This window comes from Bombina bombina, chromosome 6, assembly GCF_027579735.1.
Source record: "Bombina bombina isolate aBomBom1 chromosome 6, aBomBom1.pri, whole genome shotgun sequence".
Lineage (NCBI taxonomy): Eukaryota > Metazoa > Chordata > Amphibia > Anura > Bombinatoridae > Bombina > Bombina bombina.
Window position 1 is genome coordinate 1138145877 of NC_069504.1, and position 15605 is coordinate 1138161481.

The following is a 15605-nucleotide window of genomic DNA, read 5'->3' on the forward strand; positions in this document are numbered from 1 at the left end:
AATTGTATTAACCCCTAATCTGCCCTCCCTAACATTGTCGCCACCTACCTACAATTATTAACCCCTAATCTCCTGCCCGCACCGTCGCCGCTACTATAATAAAGTTATTAACCCCTAAACCTAACTCTAACCCTAACACCCCCTAACATAAATATAATTTATATTAAACAAAATAATATTCCTATAATAACTAAATTATTCCTATTTAAAACTAAATACTTACCTATCGAATAAACCCTAATATAGCTACAATATAGCTAATAATTACATTGTAGCTATTTTAGGATTTATATTTATTTTACAGGCAACTTTGTATTTATTTTAACTAGGTACAATAGCTATTAAATAGTTAATAACTTTTTAATAGCTACCTAGTTAAAATAAATACAAAATTACCAGTAAAATAAATCCTAACCTAAGTTACAATTAAACCTAACACTACACTATCATTAAATTAATTAAATAAATTACCTACAATTACCGAAAATAAAATACAATAAAATAAACTATTCTATAATACAAAAAAAACAAACACTAAATTTACAAAAAATATAAAAGAATTACAAGCAGTTTAAAATAATTACACCTAATCTAAGCCCCCTAATAAAATAAAAAAAGCCCCTCAAAATAAAAAATTCCCTACCCTATTCTAAAATACAAAAGTAATCAGCTCTTTTACCAGCCCTTAAAAGGGCTTTTTGCGGGGCCTTGCCCCAAAGTGATCAGCTCTTTTGCATGAAAATAAAAATACAATACCCCCCAACATTACAACCCACCACCCACATACCCCTACTCTAACCCACCCAAACCCCCCTTAAAAAAACCTATCACTAACCCCCTGAAGATCTCTCTACCTTGAGTCGTCTTCACCCAGCCGAGCCGAATTTTTCATCCAAGTGGAGCAAGAAGATGTCCTCCATCCGGTTGAAGTCTTGATCGAAGCGGCAAAGAAGAGGTCCTCCATCCGGGCGAAGTCTTGATCCAAGTGGCAAAGAAGAGGTCTTCCATCCGGGCGATGTCTTCTTCCAAGCGGCATCTTCTATCTTCTTTCTTCCGGATCCATCTTCATCCCGCCAATGCTGAACATCCTCCTTCCCCGACGGACTTATGACGAATGAAGGTTCCTTTAAGGGACGTCATCCAAGATGGCGTCCCTTCAATTCCGATTGGCTGATAGAATTCTATCAGCTAATCGGAATTAAGGTAAAAAAAATCTTATTGGCTGATGCAATCAGCCAATCAGATTGAAGTTCAATCCGATTGGCTGATCCAATCAGCCAATCGTATTGAACTTGCATTCTATTGGCTGTTCCGATTGAACTTCAATCTAATTGGCTGATTGCATCAGCCAATCAGATTTTTTCTACCTTAATTCCGATTGGCTGATAGAATTCTATCAGCCAATCGGAATTGAAGGGACGCCATCTTGGATGACGTCCCTTAAAGGAACCTTCATTCGTCGTTAGTCCGTCAGGGAAGGAGGATGTTCCGCGTCAGCGGGATGAAGATGGATCCGGAAGAAAGAAGATAGAAGATGCCGCTTGGAAGAAGACATCGCCCGGATGGAAGACCTCTTCTTTGCCGCTTGGATCAAGACTTTGCCCGGATGGAGGACCTCTTCTTTGCCGCTTGGATCAAGACTTCTACTGGATGGAGGACATCTTCTTTCTCCGCTTGGATGAAGAATTTGGCTCGGCGGGGTCAAGACGACTCAAGGTAGGGAGATCTTCAGGGGCTTTTTTATTTTATTAGGGGGCTTACATTAGGTGTAATTAGTTTAAACTGCTTGTAATTCTTTTTTATTTTTTGTAATTTAGTGTTTGTTTTTTGTATTATAGAATAGTTTATTTTATTGTATTTTATTTTAGGTAATTGTAGGTAATTTATTTAATTAATTTAATGATAGTGTAGTTTTAGGTTTAATTGTAACTTAGGTTAGGATTAATTTTACAGGTAATTTTGTATTTGTTTTAACTAGGTAGCTATTAAATAGTTATTAACTATGTAATAGCTATTGTACCTAGTTAAAATAAATACAAAGTTGCCTGTAAAATAAATATAAATCCTAAAATAGCTACAATGTAATTATTAGTTATATTGTAGCTATATTAGGTTTTTTTTTGATAGGTAAGTATTTAGTTTTAAATAGGAATAATTTAGTTAATTATAGGAATATTATTTTGTTTAATATAAATTATATTTATGTTAGGGGGTGTTAGGGTTAGAGTTAGGTTTAGGGGTTAATAACTTTATTATAGTAGCAGCGACGGTGCAGGCCAGAGATTAGGGGTTAATAATTGTAGGTAGGTAGCGGCGATGTTAGGTAGGGCAGATTAGGGGTTAATACTATTTATTCTAGGGTTTGCGAGGCAGGAGTGCTGCGGTTTAGGGGTTAATACATTTATTATAGTGGCGGCAAGGTCCGGTCGGAAGATTAGGGGTTAATAAGTGTAGGTAGGTAGCAGCGACGTTGGGGGGGCAGATTAGGGGTTAATAAATATAATATAGGGGTTGGCAATGTTAGGGGCAGCAGATTAGGGGTTCATAGGGATAATGTAGGTGGCGGCAGTGTCCGGTCGGCAGATTAGGGGTTAAAAATTTGTGGGGGGGCCTCGGTTTAGGGGTTCATAGGTAGTTTATGGGTGTTAGTGTACTTTAGAGCACAGTAGTTAAGAGCTTTATATTCCGGCGTTAGCCCATAAAGCTCTTAACTACTGACTTTTTTTGGCGTTAGGAGTCTCGTCGGTAGAGGGTCTACAGCTCACTTCTCCCAAGACTCCAAATACCAGCGTTAGGCAGATCCCATTGAAAAGATAGGATACGCAATTGGCGTAAAGGGATCTGTGGTAGCCTGGAATCACGGTAGGGAAGTGAGCGATAGACCCTTTCCTGCCTGATTCTAAATACCAGCGGGCGGCCAAAAGCAGCCTTAGGACCCCTTAACGCTGCTTTTGACGGCTAATGCCAAACTCTAAATCTAGGCGTTTGTTATGTTACTTTTTTTACTGCTAATTAGACAGTTATAAATCTGAAAGCATTAATTTTTTTGTATTCACACTTTTTCTGTAAATTCAAATGATAGCATTGTACACTAGCAGGGTCTATCAGACCCCATGTTGCTCTTCAATGGTTTCTCCGATATGACTGATCAAGTCACATGATTACTGTACTGCAATCTGTGAACCATTTTCAGTCTGCAAGTTAAGACATGTTTCTGCATGTTAGGACTGCTTTCTTAGCTTTTGAAGATTTGTTATGCTTTCCTGACTTGGTGGTGTAGTTTCATCATGGCTCATAAATGCCTCAGTAATGAAGAAATACTTAGTTTGTTGAACTCATATTCTGAAGAAGATCAACAAGCATCAGATTACGAGCCATCGGATGATGAAAATGAAATAGATGACATCCTTGTAAGGACAACTCGGATTCTGATGAGAGCACCATCACAGCACCTACCACCCAAACCGATTTGCCATCTTCATCTGCGAATAGAACTATTTACTAGCCAAAAGATAAGAATGAAAAATTGAATTCTGTGCCTATCAACAATCCACAAGGCAGAACGAGGCAAGTGAACATCATTCAAGAAACACCAGGTGCCAACCATTTTGCAAAAAGACAGACAGACACAATCAAATCCTCATTTGTGCTTTTTTTCCAGAAACCCTTTGTTGAAACCATCTGTAAATGGACCAATAAAGAAGGTTTGGCTGTATATGGAGCTTGATGTTCTAATCTAACTACAGATGAATTGTACAAGTTCATTAGTGTACTCATTTTGATCAGCGTCTACAAAGGTAAGAATGAAGAAGTGTCTCATTTATGGAGCAGAGAACATGGTCGCCCAATATTCCACAAATCAATGAGCAGAACTCGCATTCAGGACATTTCAAGAGGTCTGAGATTTGATGATGCTGCTGCTAGATGACAAAAGCGTTCTACTGATAAGTTGCAGCCCATTCGAGAATGCTTCGATCTGTGGATAAAAACTCTTTCTGAAGCATTTGTTCCTAGAGAGTCGATGACAGTTGATGAACAACTAGTAACCTTTAGTGGTCGTTGCCCTTTCAAGCAATATATTCCATCGAAGCCAGGGAAATATCACATCAAAATATGGACAATATCCGACAGCAGAACTTCCTATGCATACGATATGCAGGTGTACACCGGGAAATGTCAAGACCAAGGAAGGGAAGTGAATCAGGGGGAGCGAGTGGTAATGGATTTGGCTCAAGGAATATTACATTCTGGAAGAAACATCACTTGTGATAACTTCTTAACGAGCCTGTAGTTAGCTAAAAAAATACTGGAAAAGAAAATCACAGTTGTTGGAACAATTCGTAAAAACAAAAAAGAACTGCTCCAAGAATTTGTGACCACAAAAAAATGAAATCTCTAATCTGTTTGGTTTGCAGAAAGACGTGATGATTGCATCATACTGTCCCAAGAAAAATAAAGTGTTACCCTCTTGAGCTCTATGCATTCCAAACCTACTGTTCAAAACCGAGGAACACACCATGTAAACATTCACAGTGCAGGTGGAAAAATTATGTGAACCCCTAGACTAATGACATCTCCAAGAGCTAATTGGAGTGAGATGTCAGCCAACTGGAGTCCAATCAATGAGATGAGATTGGAGGTGTTGGTTACAGCTGCCCTGCCCTATGAAAAACACACACCAGTTCTGGGTTTGCTTTTCACAAGAAGCATTGCCTGATGTGAATGATGCCTCGCACAAAAGAGCTCTCAGAAGACCTACAATTAAGAATTGTCGACTTGCATAAAGCTGGAAAGGGTTATAAAAGTATCTCCAAAAGCCGTGCTGTTCATCAGCCCACGGTAAGACAAATTGTCTATAAATGGAGAAAATTTAGCACTGCTGCTACTCTCCCTAGAAGTGGCCATCCTGTAAAGATGACTGCAAGAGCACAGCGCAGACTGCTCAATGAGGTGAAGAAGAATCCTAGAGTGTCAGCCAAAGACTTACAAAAGTCACTGGCAAATGCTAACATCCCTGTTAGCGAATCTACAATACGTAAAACACTAAACAAGAATGGATTTCATGGGAGGATACCACAGAGGAAGCCACTGCTGTCCAAACAAAACATTGCTGCATGTTTACAGTTTGCACAAGAGCACCTGGCTGTTCCACAGCAGTACTGGCAAAATATTCTGTGGACAGATGAAACCAAAGTTGAGTTGTTTGGAAGAAACACACAACACTATGTGTGGCGAAAAAGAGGCACAGCACACCAACATCAAAACCTCATCCCAACTGTGAAGTATGGTGGTGGGGGCATCATGGTTTGGGGCTGCTTTGCAGCATCAAGGCCTGGACGGATTGCTATCATCGAAGGAAAAATGAATTCCCAAGTTTATCAAGACATTTTGCAGGAGAACTTAAGGCCATCTGTCTACCAGCTGAAGCTCAACAGAAGATGGGTGTTGCAACAGGACAATGACCCAAAGCATAGAAGTAAATCAACAACAGAATGGCTTAAACAGAAGAAAATACGCCTTCTGAAGTGGCCCAGTAAGAGTCCTGACCTCAACCCGATTGAGATGCTGTGTCATGACCTCAAGAAAGCGATTCACACCAGACATCCCAAGAATATTGCTGAACTAAACAGTTCTGTAAAGAGGAATGGTCAAGAATTACTCCTGACCGTTGTGCACATCTGATCTGCAACTACAGGAAACGTTTGGTTGAAGTTATTGCTGCCAAAGGAGGTTCAACCAGTTATTAAATCCAAGGGTTCAAATACTTTTTCCACCTGCACTGTGAATGTTTACATGGTGTGTTCAATAAAAACATGGCAACATTTCATTCTTTGTGTGTTATTAGTTTAAGCAGACTGTGATTGTCTATTGTTGTGACTTAGATGATGATCAGATCACATTTTATGACCAATTTGTGCAGAAATCCATATGATTCCAAAGGGTTCACATACTTTTTCTTGCAACTGTATATAGGTGCATAGTCAGAATGCATCTACAAAGCATAACTAATACATTAAGGATTGGGTCTTTGTAAACATCACAATAATGCAGGGCAGTGAAACAGTCATTTAACTTGGGAATGTACAAAAGATATATTAAAAACTTCTATAAACTTTAATAGAGAGACTTATTGCTACCACCAGTTTACTACAGCAATAGGAACTAGACCAAAGTGTTTTTGTTATTGTAAACTTGTTGTTCTTTATTCAGCGGACAGTCTATTCAATAACAGAAGTAGCGTTACCTTTTTACTCTTTGTTCAGCAATCGGCCAATCAAGATCAATATCAATATCCACACTGTGTTCCGGTTTCATCTCGTAATACGCTACTTTTCCAGACTAAAAAACAGAAGAATAAATATGTTCAGATAAAAACGTAATCTTGTCTTTAGCAAACACAAACAGCAACAGAAAGTGAAAGAAAATGGAACTGCATTAAATATAAATAAGTAAAAGCCAAACGTGCACATTTTAGTGATCACATGATGCGCTCACAGCAGGACTATCTGACTGAACAATGAGGTTTCACCTCTGCTCGCTACAGTGACTGCCTACTTAGGTAGCGATAAATAACAGGCAGACAGAGATCTACCTGTGTCCCTTGAAAGCTTTACCTTCAGCCCCCCATACTCACATGCAGAGCAGGGAATGGATGTTATGGGGGCCCATTTATCAAGCTCCGAATGGAGCTTGGGGGCCCGTGTTTCTGGTGAGTCTTCAGAAACACCACTTATGAAGCAGCGGTCTAAAGACCGCTGCTCCATAACCCTGTCCGCCTGCTCTGATCGAGTACGATCGGGTTGATTGACAACCCCTGCTGGCGGCCCATTGCCCGCGAGTCTGCAAGGGGCGGCGTTGCACCAGCAGCTCTTGTGAGCTGCTGGTGCAATGCTGAATACGGAGAGCGTATTGCTCTCCGCATTCAACGAGTTCTTGCGGATCTGATCCGCACTGTTGGATCAGGTCCGCAAGACCTTTGATAAATAGGCCCCATGGTATCTGCCCCCTTTACTCCCTTAAAGGGACATTAAGCTAAAATTTCAATCCCCTATAAAGGACTAGAGTACAAGTGGCTCGCTAATGTTTGTGCATGCCGATATTGGAATATCACTGGAGCGTTAGTTTTCATGCATATTACAAGATTAAACTAAATGCGTTCGCTTGAGCACAAACTAATTTAACGTGCATCAGGTTTGCTCAAATGAAGACTTTGCGTAATGGATTAGGGCTAAAATAAATATTGCACCACACACAACATAAATACATTAAAATACACTATTACACTCATATATACACTATCTGATAAAAAAAATAAGTATATAAATAAAAATGTTTTGTAAGGGTTCAAAGGTATATGGCCATATACTTGAATTCAAAGGGTTATATTATATATGTGTCTAGATAATAATTCTATAATAATTTTTAATTATGTGTTTTACTGTGTATTTACTGTAAACATTTCCCAATTCGCAGTTCAAATACAGTAAGATTTTACTGTTATTTTAAATAAATATATATATATATATATATATATATATACAGGGAGTGCAGAATTATTAGGCAAATGAGTATTTTGACCACATCATCCTCTTTATGCATGTTGTCTTACTCCAAGCTGTATAGGCTCGAAAGCCTACTACCAATTAAGCATATTAGGTGATGTGCATCTCTGTAATGAGAAGGGGTGTGGTCTAATGACATCAACACCCTATATCAGGTGTGCATAATTATTAGGCAACTTCCTTTCCTTTGGCAAAATGGGTCAAAAGAAGGACTTGACAGGCTCAGAAAAGTCAAAAATAGTGAGATATCTTGCAGAGGGATGCAGCACTCTTAAAATTGCAATGCTTCTGAAGCGTGATCATCGAACAATCAAGCGTTTCATTCAAAATAGTCAACAGGGTCGCAAGAAGCGTGTGGAAAAACCAAGGCACAAAATAACTGCCCATGAACTGAGAAAAGTCAAGCGTGCAGCTGCCAAGATGCCACTTGCCACCAGTTTGGCCATATTTCAGAGCTGCAACATCACTGGAGTGCCCAAAAGCACAAGGTGTGCAATACTCAGAGACATGGCCATGGTAAGAAAGGCTGAAAGACGACCACCACTGAACAAGACACACAAGCTGAAACGTCAAGACTGGGCCAAGAAATATCTCAAGACTGATTTTTCTAAGGTTTTATGGACTGATGAAATGAGAGTGAGTCTTGATGGGCCAGATGGATGGGCCCGTGGCTGGATTGGTAAAGGGCAGAGAGCTCCAGTCCGACTCAGACGCCAGCAAGGTGGAGGTGGAGTACTGGTTTGGGCTGGTATCATCAAAGATGAGCTTGTGGGGCCTTTTCGGGTTGAGGATGGAGTCAAGCTCAACTCCCAGTCCTACTGCCAGTTTCTGGAAGACACCTTCTTCAAGCAGTGGTACAGGAAGAAGTCTGCATCCTTCAAGAAAAACATGATTTTCATGCAGGACAATGCTCCATCACACACGTCCAAGTACTCCACAGCGTGGCTGGCAAGAAAGGGTATAAAAGAAGAAAATCTAATGACATGGCCTCCTTGTTCACCTGATCTGAACCCCATTGAGAACCTGTGGTCCATCATCAAATGTGAGATTTACAAGGAGGGAAAACAGTACACCTCTCTGAACAGTGTCTGGGAGGCTGTGGTTGCTGCTGCACGCAATGTTGATGGTGAACAGATCAAAACACTGACAGAATCCATGGATGGCAGGCTTTTGAGTGTCCTTGCAAAGAAAGGTGGCTATATTGGTCACTGATTTGTTTTGTTTTTGAATGTCAGAAATGTATATTTGTGAATGTTGAGATGTTATATTGGTTTCACTGGTAAAAATAAATAATTGAAATGGGTATATATTTGTTTTTTGTTAAGTTGCCTAATAATTATGCACAGTAATAGTCACCTGCACACACAGATATCCCCCTAAAATAGCTATAACTAAAAACAAACTAAAAACTACTTCCAAAACTATTCAGCTTTGATATTAATGAGTTTTTTGGGTTCATTGAGAACATGGTTGTTGTTCAATAATAAAATTAATCCTCAAAAATACAATTTGCCTAATAATTCTGCACTCCCTGTATATGATTTTAAAGAATCATGTGATGTTCAAACATTAAGTTCTATGTCTACTCCTATTTCACAAGAAGATATAGGTACTGTGAATTGTTTTAATGGGTTCAGAAATAACTCAGAATTCTACCCGATACAGAGTAGGGGCCCAGTATTAGAAACATTCTATAAGAAAGTGGAAAGGGATCTCACTCAACTATCTGCCTGTACCCAGGGAGATAGAACACATAATCTAACATATAGAGAAAAGCAGGCTATACAAGAACTAAAAACTTACAAAGATATAGTCATACGAATAGCGGATAAAGGTGGATCTACAGTAGTACTAGATAGAACCACATATATAGAGGAGGCCCATAGGCAACTTAACAACCTCGATAACTATTCACGTCTGACTAAAGATCCAACTAATATGTATCAGAGAGAAATTAAATCTTTACTAGATGATGGCCTTGAAGAAGGCTTCATTGACAAAATGACATATGATTATCTACTTATAGAACATCCTGTGGTACCTATTTTCCATTTATTTCCCAAGGTACATAAATCTATTCATAATGTACAAGGGCGACCCATAGTCAGTGGCATAGGTTCCATTATGGAACATCTCTCCCAATGGCTTGACGCCATATTAAATCCTTTTGTAATGTCATTGATGAGCTATATAAGAGACACAAAACACGTCATTAAATTGATGGAACCACTGACATGGGATGAACACAATTATTTATGGGTTACAATAGATGTGACAGCCCTATACTCTGCTATCCCACATCGTGAGGGACTAAAAGTATTAAAATTCTTTTTGACTACCTTTTCTAACTATAGTACTGAGTTTACAGATTTTGTCCTGAAAGTAGCAGAATTTATGCTAACTCATAACTATTTCAAATTTGATGGACATTTTTATCTCCAGAGATGTGGGACAGCCATGGGGGCGAAATTTGCCCCCTCATACGCCAACCTCTTTATGGGTTGGTGGGAGCTGTCCCACATCTATGGAGATGAAAATCCACAGAGACACTATATAGCGTTTTATAAACGTTATATAGATGATCTGCTACTTATATGGAAAGGTCCTGAGGACAAATTGGATGATTTTTTGTCAAACCTGAACAATAATGTAGTGGGACTAAAATTTACTTCGGAGAGAAGTAAGGAGTCCATAAACTACTTGGACCTCACTCTAAAGGCAGACGAAAATGGCAAAATTATATGTGACATCTATAGAAAGCCTATTACGAAAAACACACTATTACATGCTACTAGCTGCCACCCCAAGCATGTTCCCTTTGCAGTGGCAAAGGGACAGCTAACTCGAGTTAAGAGGAACTGTACACTAGAGAAGAACTACAAAACACAAAGTCAAATTATGAGATCAAACTTGAAAGATAGAGGATACTCTAGGCACATTATAAACAGAGCCCAAAATCAAGTCGATAAAATTGACAGAAATACACTTCTTGCTGATAAAGATAGAGATGATAAGAATGACCATTCTCATGTCACGTTTGTGACTGATTTCAGTACTAATTATAATGCTGTCTGTAACATTGTGAAGAAACACTTCAGACTTCTAGCAGCAGACACTAAATTAGATTCTTGCGTCAACAATGGATTACGCTGTTCTTACAGAAAGTGTAAAACATTGGGTAACATACTCTCTCCTTCTCAATTACCCCAGACTACACAAACTACTAAAGTATCCTGGCTGACACATAAGGGGATGTTTAGGCGTGGGAGAGTAAAATGCAGACCTTGTGAATTTGGAATATTTACTGATCACTTTACATCATCAGTGACACAGGAAAGGTACTCAATTGAAAAATGTCTGAATTGTACCTCAACACACATTATCTATGTAATTACATGTATAGATTGCCACCTACAGTATGTAGGTTTAACGACGAATGACGCTAACACCAGAATCAGAAACCACTTGTCAACGATCACTAAGGGAGAGGCTAGTACCCCTCTAGTCCAACATTTTAAAAGGTACCATCATAAAAGTGTTGATTCGTTGATATGGCAAATAATTGAACAGGTGAATCCACCACCTAAAGGTGGGGATAGGAATAAAATATTAGGGAAACGTGAGATGTTCTGGATTTTTAAATTAGCAACAAGAGTCCCCACAGGCTTAAATTCAGAATACAACTTAACTACTGGAAATAGGATAGTCATTATCCCTATTTTTAATTCAATTTAACTTTAATTTGAATACCCTATGTGTAAGGCTTCTTTTAGTGTTATCTGTAAATGACATTCGTCTTGAATGATTTTTTGAAAATACGAACATATATGTGTATACATATGTGTTTACACACCTGACAAGATTAATGCATTACCACACTGGTTAACTCCTATGTATGTGCATGGAGAAGCGCACATCAGCTATTTCCCCCTTTCATTCTTATGCACTTTGATAGTTATATCTATACACAGGTTCAGGTGCGCATGCATGTATATATATATATGTGTACACACATATATATGCATGTATAAATGTCGATGTTGTTTGACAGATACTACAACTGAGAACCCTATTTTACCATTAACAACTTAAATAAGGAATACCCCATGCCAGATGTGTATACACACCATTGTAAATTTGGGTTCAAATGTTTATCTCTAACACTGGTTAGAATACTATTAAGTATAATGATGTATATCCCCAACTGGTATATTTATATTTGTATCTCTAGTATCTTAGATCCATATTTTTATTTAAATCTAACCTTCACCCTTATTTGGTACCCTTAAGGTGACAGTGATGGTATTGTATCATATGGTATTATATACTCAAACATTGAGACAGTATATGATACAACCTAAAATAGGATATGTGGGGACGGATGTTCTTTAACACATACTATCTACCTATATAAATGTAAAAATATATACATGTAGTAATAGATTTGTATCTCTCTCTTATCATCCCCTTTGATAGTGCCATTTGATGGATGTATACTCTGTAGAACAATAACTAACTATATACCATCTGTCATGAATAGTATTCCAGTACTGATGTTTTTCACGAGATGTGTTTGACATTGCATTTGTGTATTTCTGCATTTATGTTTTATGTGTTTTTTGTTTGTTGTTTTTCTTATTTTAGTGTATACACTCTAACAGTTTATGCTTCTACATGAGTCAGTCCCTATTATAGTCCTGTCTTGAGTGAATAATGCTGCTCTCGATGAGAGGGTTAAACAATTATTATAATTAGTCCACACTCGTGAGACTACAACACACATTGGTGGTTTGCTATCTGATTGGATTACAAGCCTACCAATGGAAAATGGGCGCTGCTTTTAAATATTTTTATTGCAGCAACATTGACTAGCTAAGATTACGGCCGCTGGCCGAAACATGTTAGCATTGCAATGCTCGTTTGTGCTGTAATTACCCTTGCATTAACCACCTTGGTTATTTTAAACCCTATGTGGGATTAATAAAAGAACTGTTTTTATGACTTGGAGCCTACGATACCTTTTGTTTGTGATGACACATATATATATATATATATATATATATATATATATATATATAAAGTATACCTATATACAGTATATATATATATATACATATATATATATAAATATATATACTGTATTCCTATAGATATATAGTCATGGATATATATTCTTAATTAACATTATCAGATACTCTCCAGCCCCTGAGAATGAAGTTTATTCCTTACTATCTTAGTCACGCCTCACTACCTGACCGCTTGATCCTATCCCTACCTAGATTATACTCTTACTCACATCTTCAACCTATCCATTTCTACCGGTTCATTCCAATCTTCTTTCAAACATGCAAAGGTCACTCCCATACTCAAAAACTCCATTGACCCTAATTCTCCTGCAAACTACTGCTCCATAGCACTGCTTCCACTAAGATCAAGACTCCTGGGAAAACTAGTTTACGATTGCCTAGCCCTCATCCTGTCCTCCAACTTCTTGCCTGACCCCTTCAATCTGCCCCCAACACTCTACTGAAACTGCCCTCACCAAGGTTACTAATGATCGTCTTTCTGCTTAAAGTAAGGGCCACTACTCTATACTTACTTGACCTCTCAGCTGCCTTTGCCACAGTTGATCACCACTTCCTCCTATAGACCCTCAGCTCTCTTGGTCTTTGACACCGCACTTTCTTTATTCCACTCATCTTTGTCAAAGGTCCATTTCTGTGTCATATGCTGGTGACTCCTCCTCTTCAGTACCTCTATCAATTGGAGTACCTCATGGCTCCATCCTGGGTCCTCCACTCTGTATTTATACTTCTTCAAGTTTTATATCATTGTTTTATTTAAGCAAATTATACCCATATACAGCAATGAGGAATATCCTGGCTCTTTATTAATAACATCTAATAATAATAATATATACAGTCCCGAGACGGTATTGCACTCCTTGTCCATAACTTAGCAGCAGCCAGGGTGCATATGTCAAAAAACGTATGCAAAGTAACTTTTAATAGTCCATAATTAAAATTGGGAAAAAGGCATGACGTTTCTATGCTGTACTAGCATCTTTATCAAATGTCCCCAAAGAGAAGAAAGTGATGTTTCAGTGTAGTCGCATCCTCAGTGTGATACCCCAAAGAAATCATGATTGATTCGCTTTTGCACAAAAGATTTACTTTCAACTTGTAATACGCACACTAACCCAGCGCAAAATTATTATTTCTAGTGGGGTTAACACTTGAGCGAAAGTGCTAAATAGAGCTCCACTTGAAATCTTTTCCATTAATTTAATCTGGTCTATGAAAAAGTAGCAGCTGATTAATTTCTGATGCATACATGAAAGATATATTGAAAAGTCTGTTACAATTATGTGTTAGTTCAGAGTCATTTACGAGGGCAGTAAATACTTGGGGGCAATTTAAAGAGATATAAAACAGGTTGAGATTTGTGCATATCCTAAAAGGGCTAATTAAGTAAAAATAGTTTGCATAATTTTTTTTTTTTAAATGGCTGGCAAGTATTTTTAAAAATAAGCAAAATTAATTACATAGCTTAGCTGCCTGGAGCAGCCAACTCCACCCCTCTTATCAGTGTTTAGAAACAGGCATTGTATTTCAGCTGAGTTCACAGCTTCTAGACAGCTCCAGCAGATAATCCCTATTCACTATTGCATTCTACCAAAACAACAATTTGATATAGATACAGCCATAGAAGGAAATGTGTGGGGGGAGTTAGAACTTTACAATTCAGAAACAAAAAAGAAAGGGTTAATGAGGAGGAACTGCAGTATAAATTTGCAGGTAAAGTAATTAACGTACATATTATTATATTTTGTCTCTACCTCAACTTGTTTAATGTCCCTTTAAGGGGTCATATGATTAATATTGTTTGTCGACGCCTGCTCTCAAGTGTTGTAAGTGAGTAACCATAACTCTTAAAGGGACAATCAACACCAGAATGTTTGTTGTTTAAAAAGAAAGATAATCCCTTTATTACCCATTCCCCAGTTTTGCATAACTAACACAGTTATAATAATACAAATTTTACCTCTGTAATTATCTTGTATCTAATCCTCTGCTGACTGCCCCCTTATTTTATTTCTTTTGACATACTTGCAGTTTAGCCAATCAGTGCTCACTCCTTGGTCACTTCACGTGCATGAGCTCAATGTTATCTATATGAAACACATGAACTAATGCCCTCTAGTGGTCAAAATGCATTCAGATAAGAGTCAGTCTTCAAGGTCTAAGAAATTAGCATATGAACCTACTAGGATTAGCTTTCAACTAAGAATATCAAAAGAACAAAGCAAAATTGGTGAAAAAAGTAGATTGGAAAGTTGTTAGAAATAACATGCCCTATCTGAATCATGTTTTTTTTTTACTTGACTGTCCCTTTAATATCTGTTTAGTAGTGTGAGTGCCTGGCAGGGTGAGTTCATGGCTGACATGTGAAGGACTTAAAGGCTCCCTCTTGCAAACCTGCCTTTAATACTACTTTGTCTTGCACTGGTTTATCCCATCTATAATGCGTGGGCAAGAGCACTATTAAACACATAATAAAAGTTCTGCATGAAATAAGGTTCTGTTAAAAAAACTTACTTTAAACCAATAAGAAATGTAACTGTACCTTAAGGACTAATTGCTCATTGGCAGATAAGCAGATGTAGTGTTTCACTGGTAGACAGTGACACGCCTATCACACAAATAACCGTGTAATTATCCTGTCCACATCCAGTCTGGCCTGTTAGCGGCTACTGAAGAATGGAGTTGGGTAGCCTGGATTAGTCTATAAAATCTCAGAGACTCAGGAATTGTGATCACATCCCCCTGGGGTTAAGCTAAGGAAACCCTTTATATAAATAACCTGTAAGGGCGACTGAATCAGAGAAGTATTAATCTCATAAAACATCATTATTTATTCCTCATACAAGGGGACAATAATCAGGGCTGGTGCAAGATGTAACTCACTACCTGCCGGGGCTACGTACAATTAGGGCTCAGGGTGAACTGATCCTTTTCACAAAAACTATTTCATGATTCATAT

The 15605-nt window shown here is 38.1% G+C and overlaps 1 protein-coding gene across 1 annotated transcript in view; it reads right to left on the bottom strand.

Moving 5' to 3' along the window:
- LOC128664923 (N-acylneuraminate cytidylyltransferase-like) overlaps positions 1-15605 on the bottom strand; it is a 299525-nt gene that overhangs the window by 79071 nt on the left and 204849 nt on the right. Inside the window, exon 5 of the mRNA XM_053719716.1 lies at positions 6245-6339. Coding sequence (XP_053575691.1) covers positions 6245-6339 — 95 coding nt within the window. The remainder of the gene's footprint in view (positions 1-6244; positions 6340-15605) is intronic.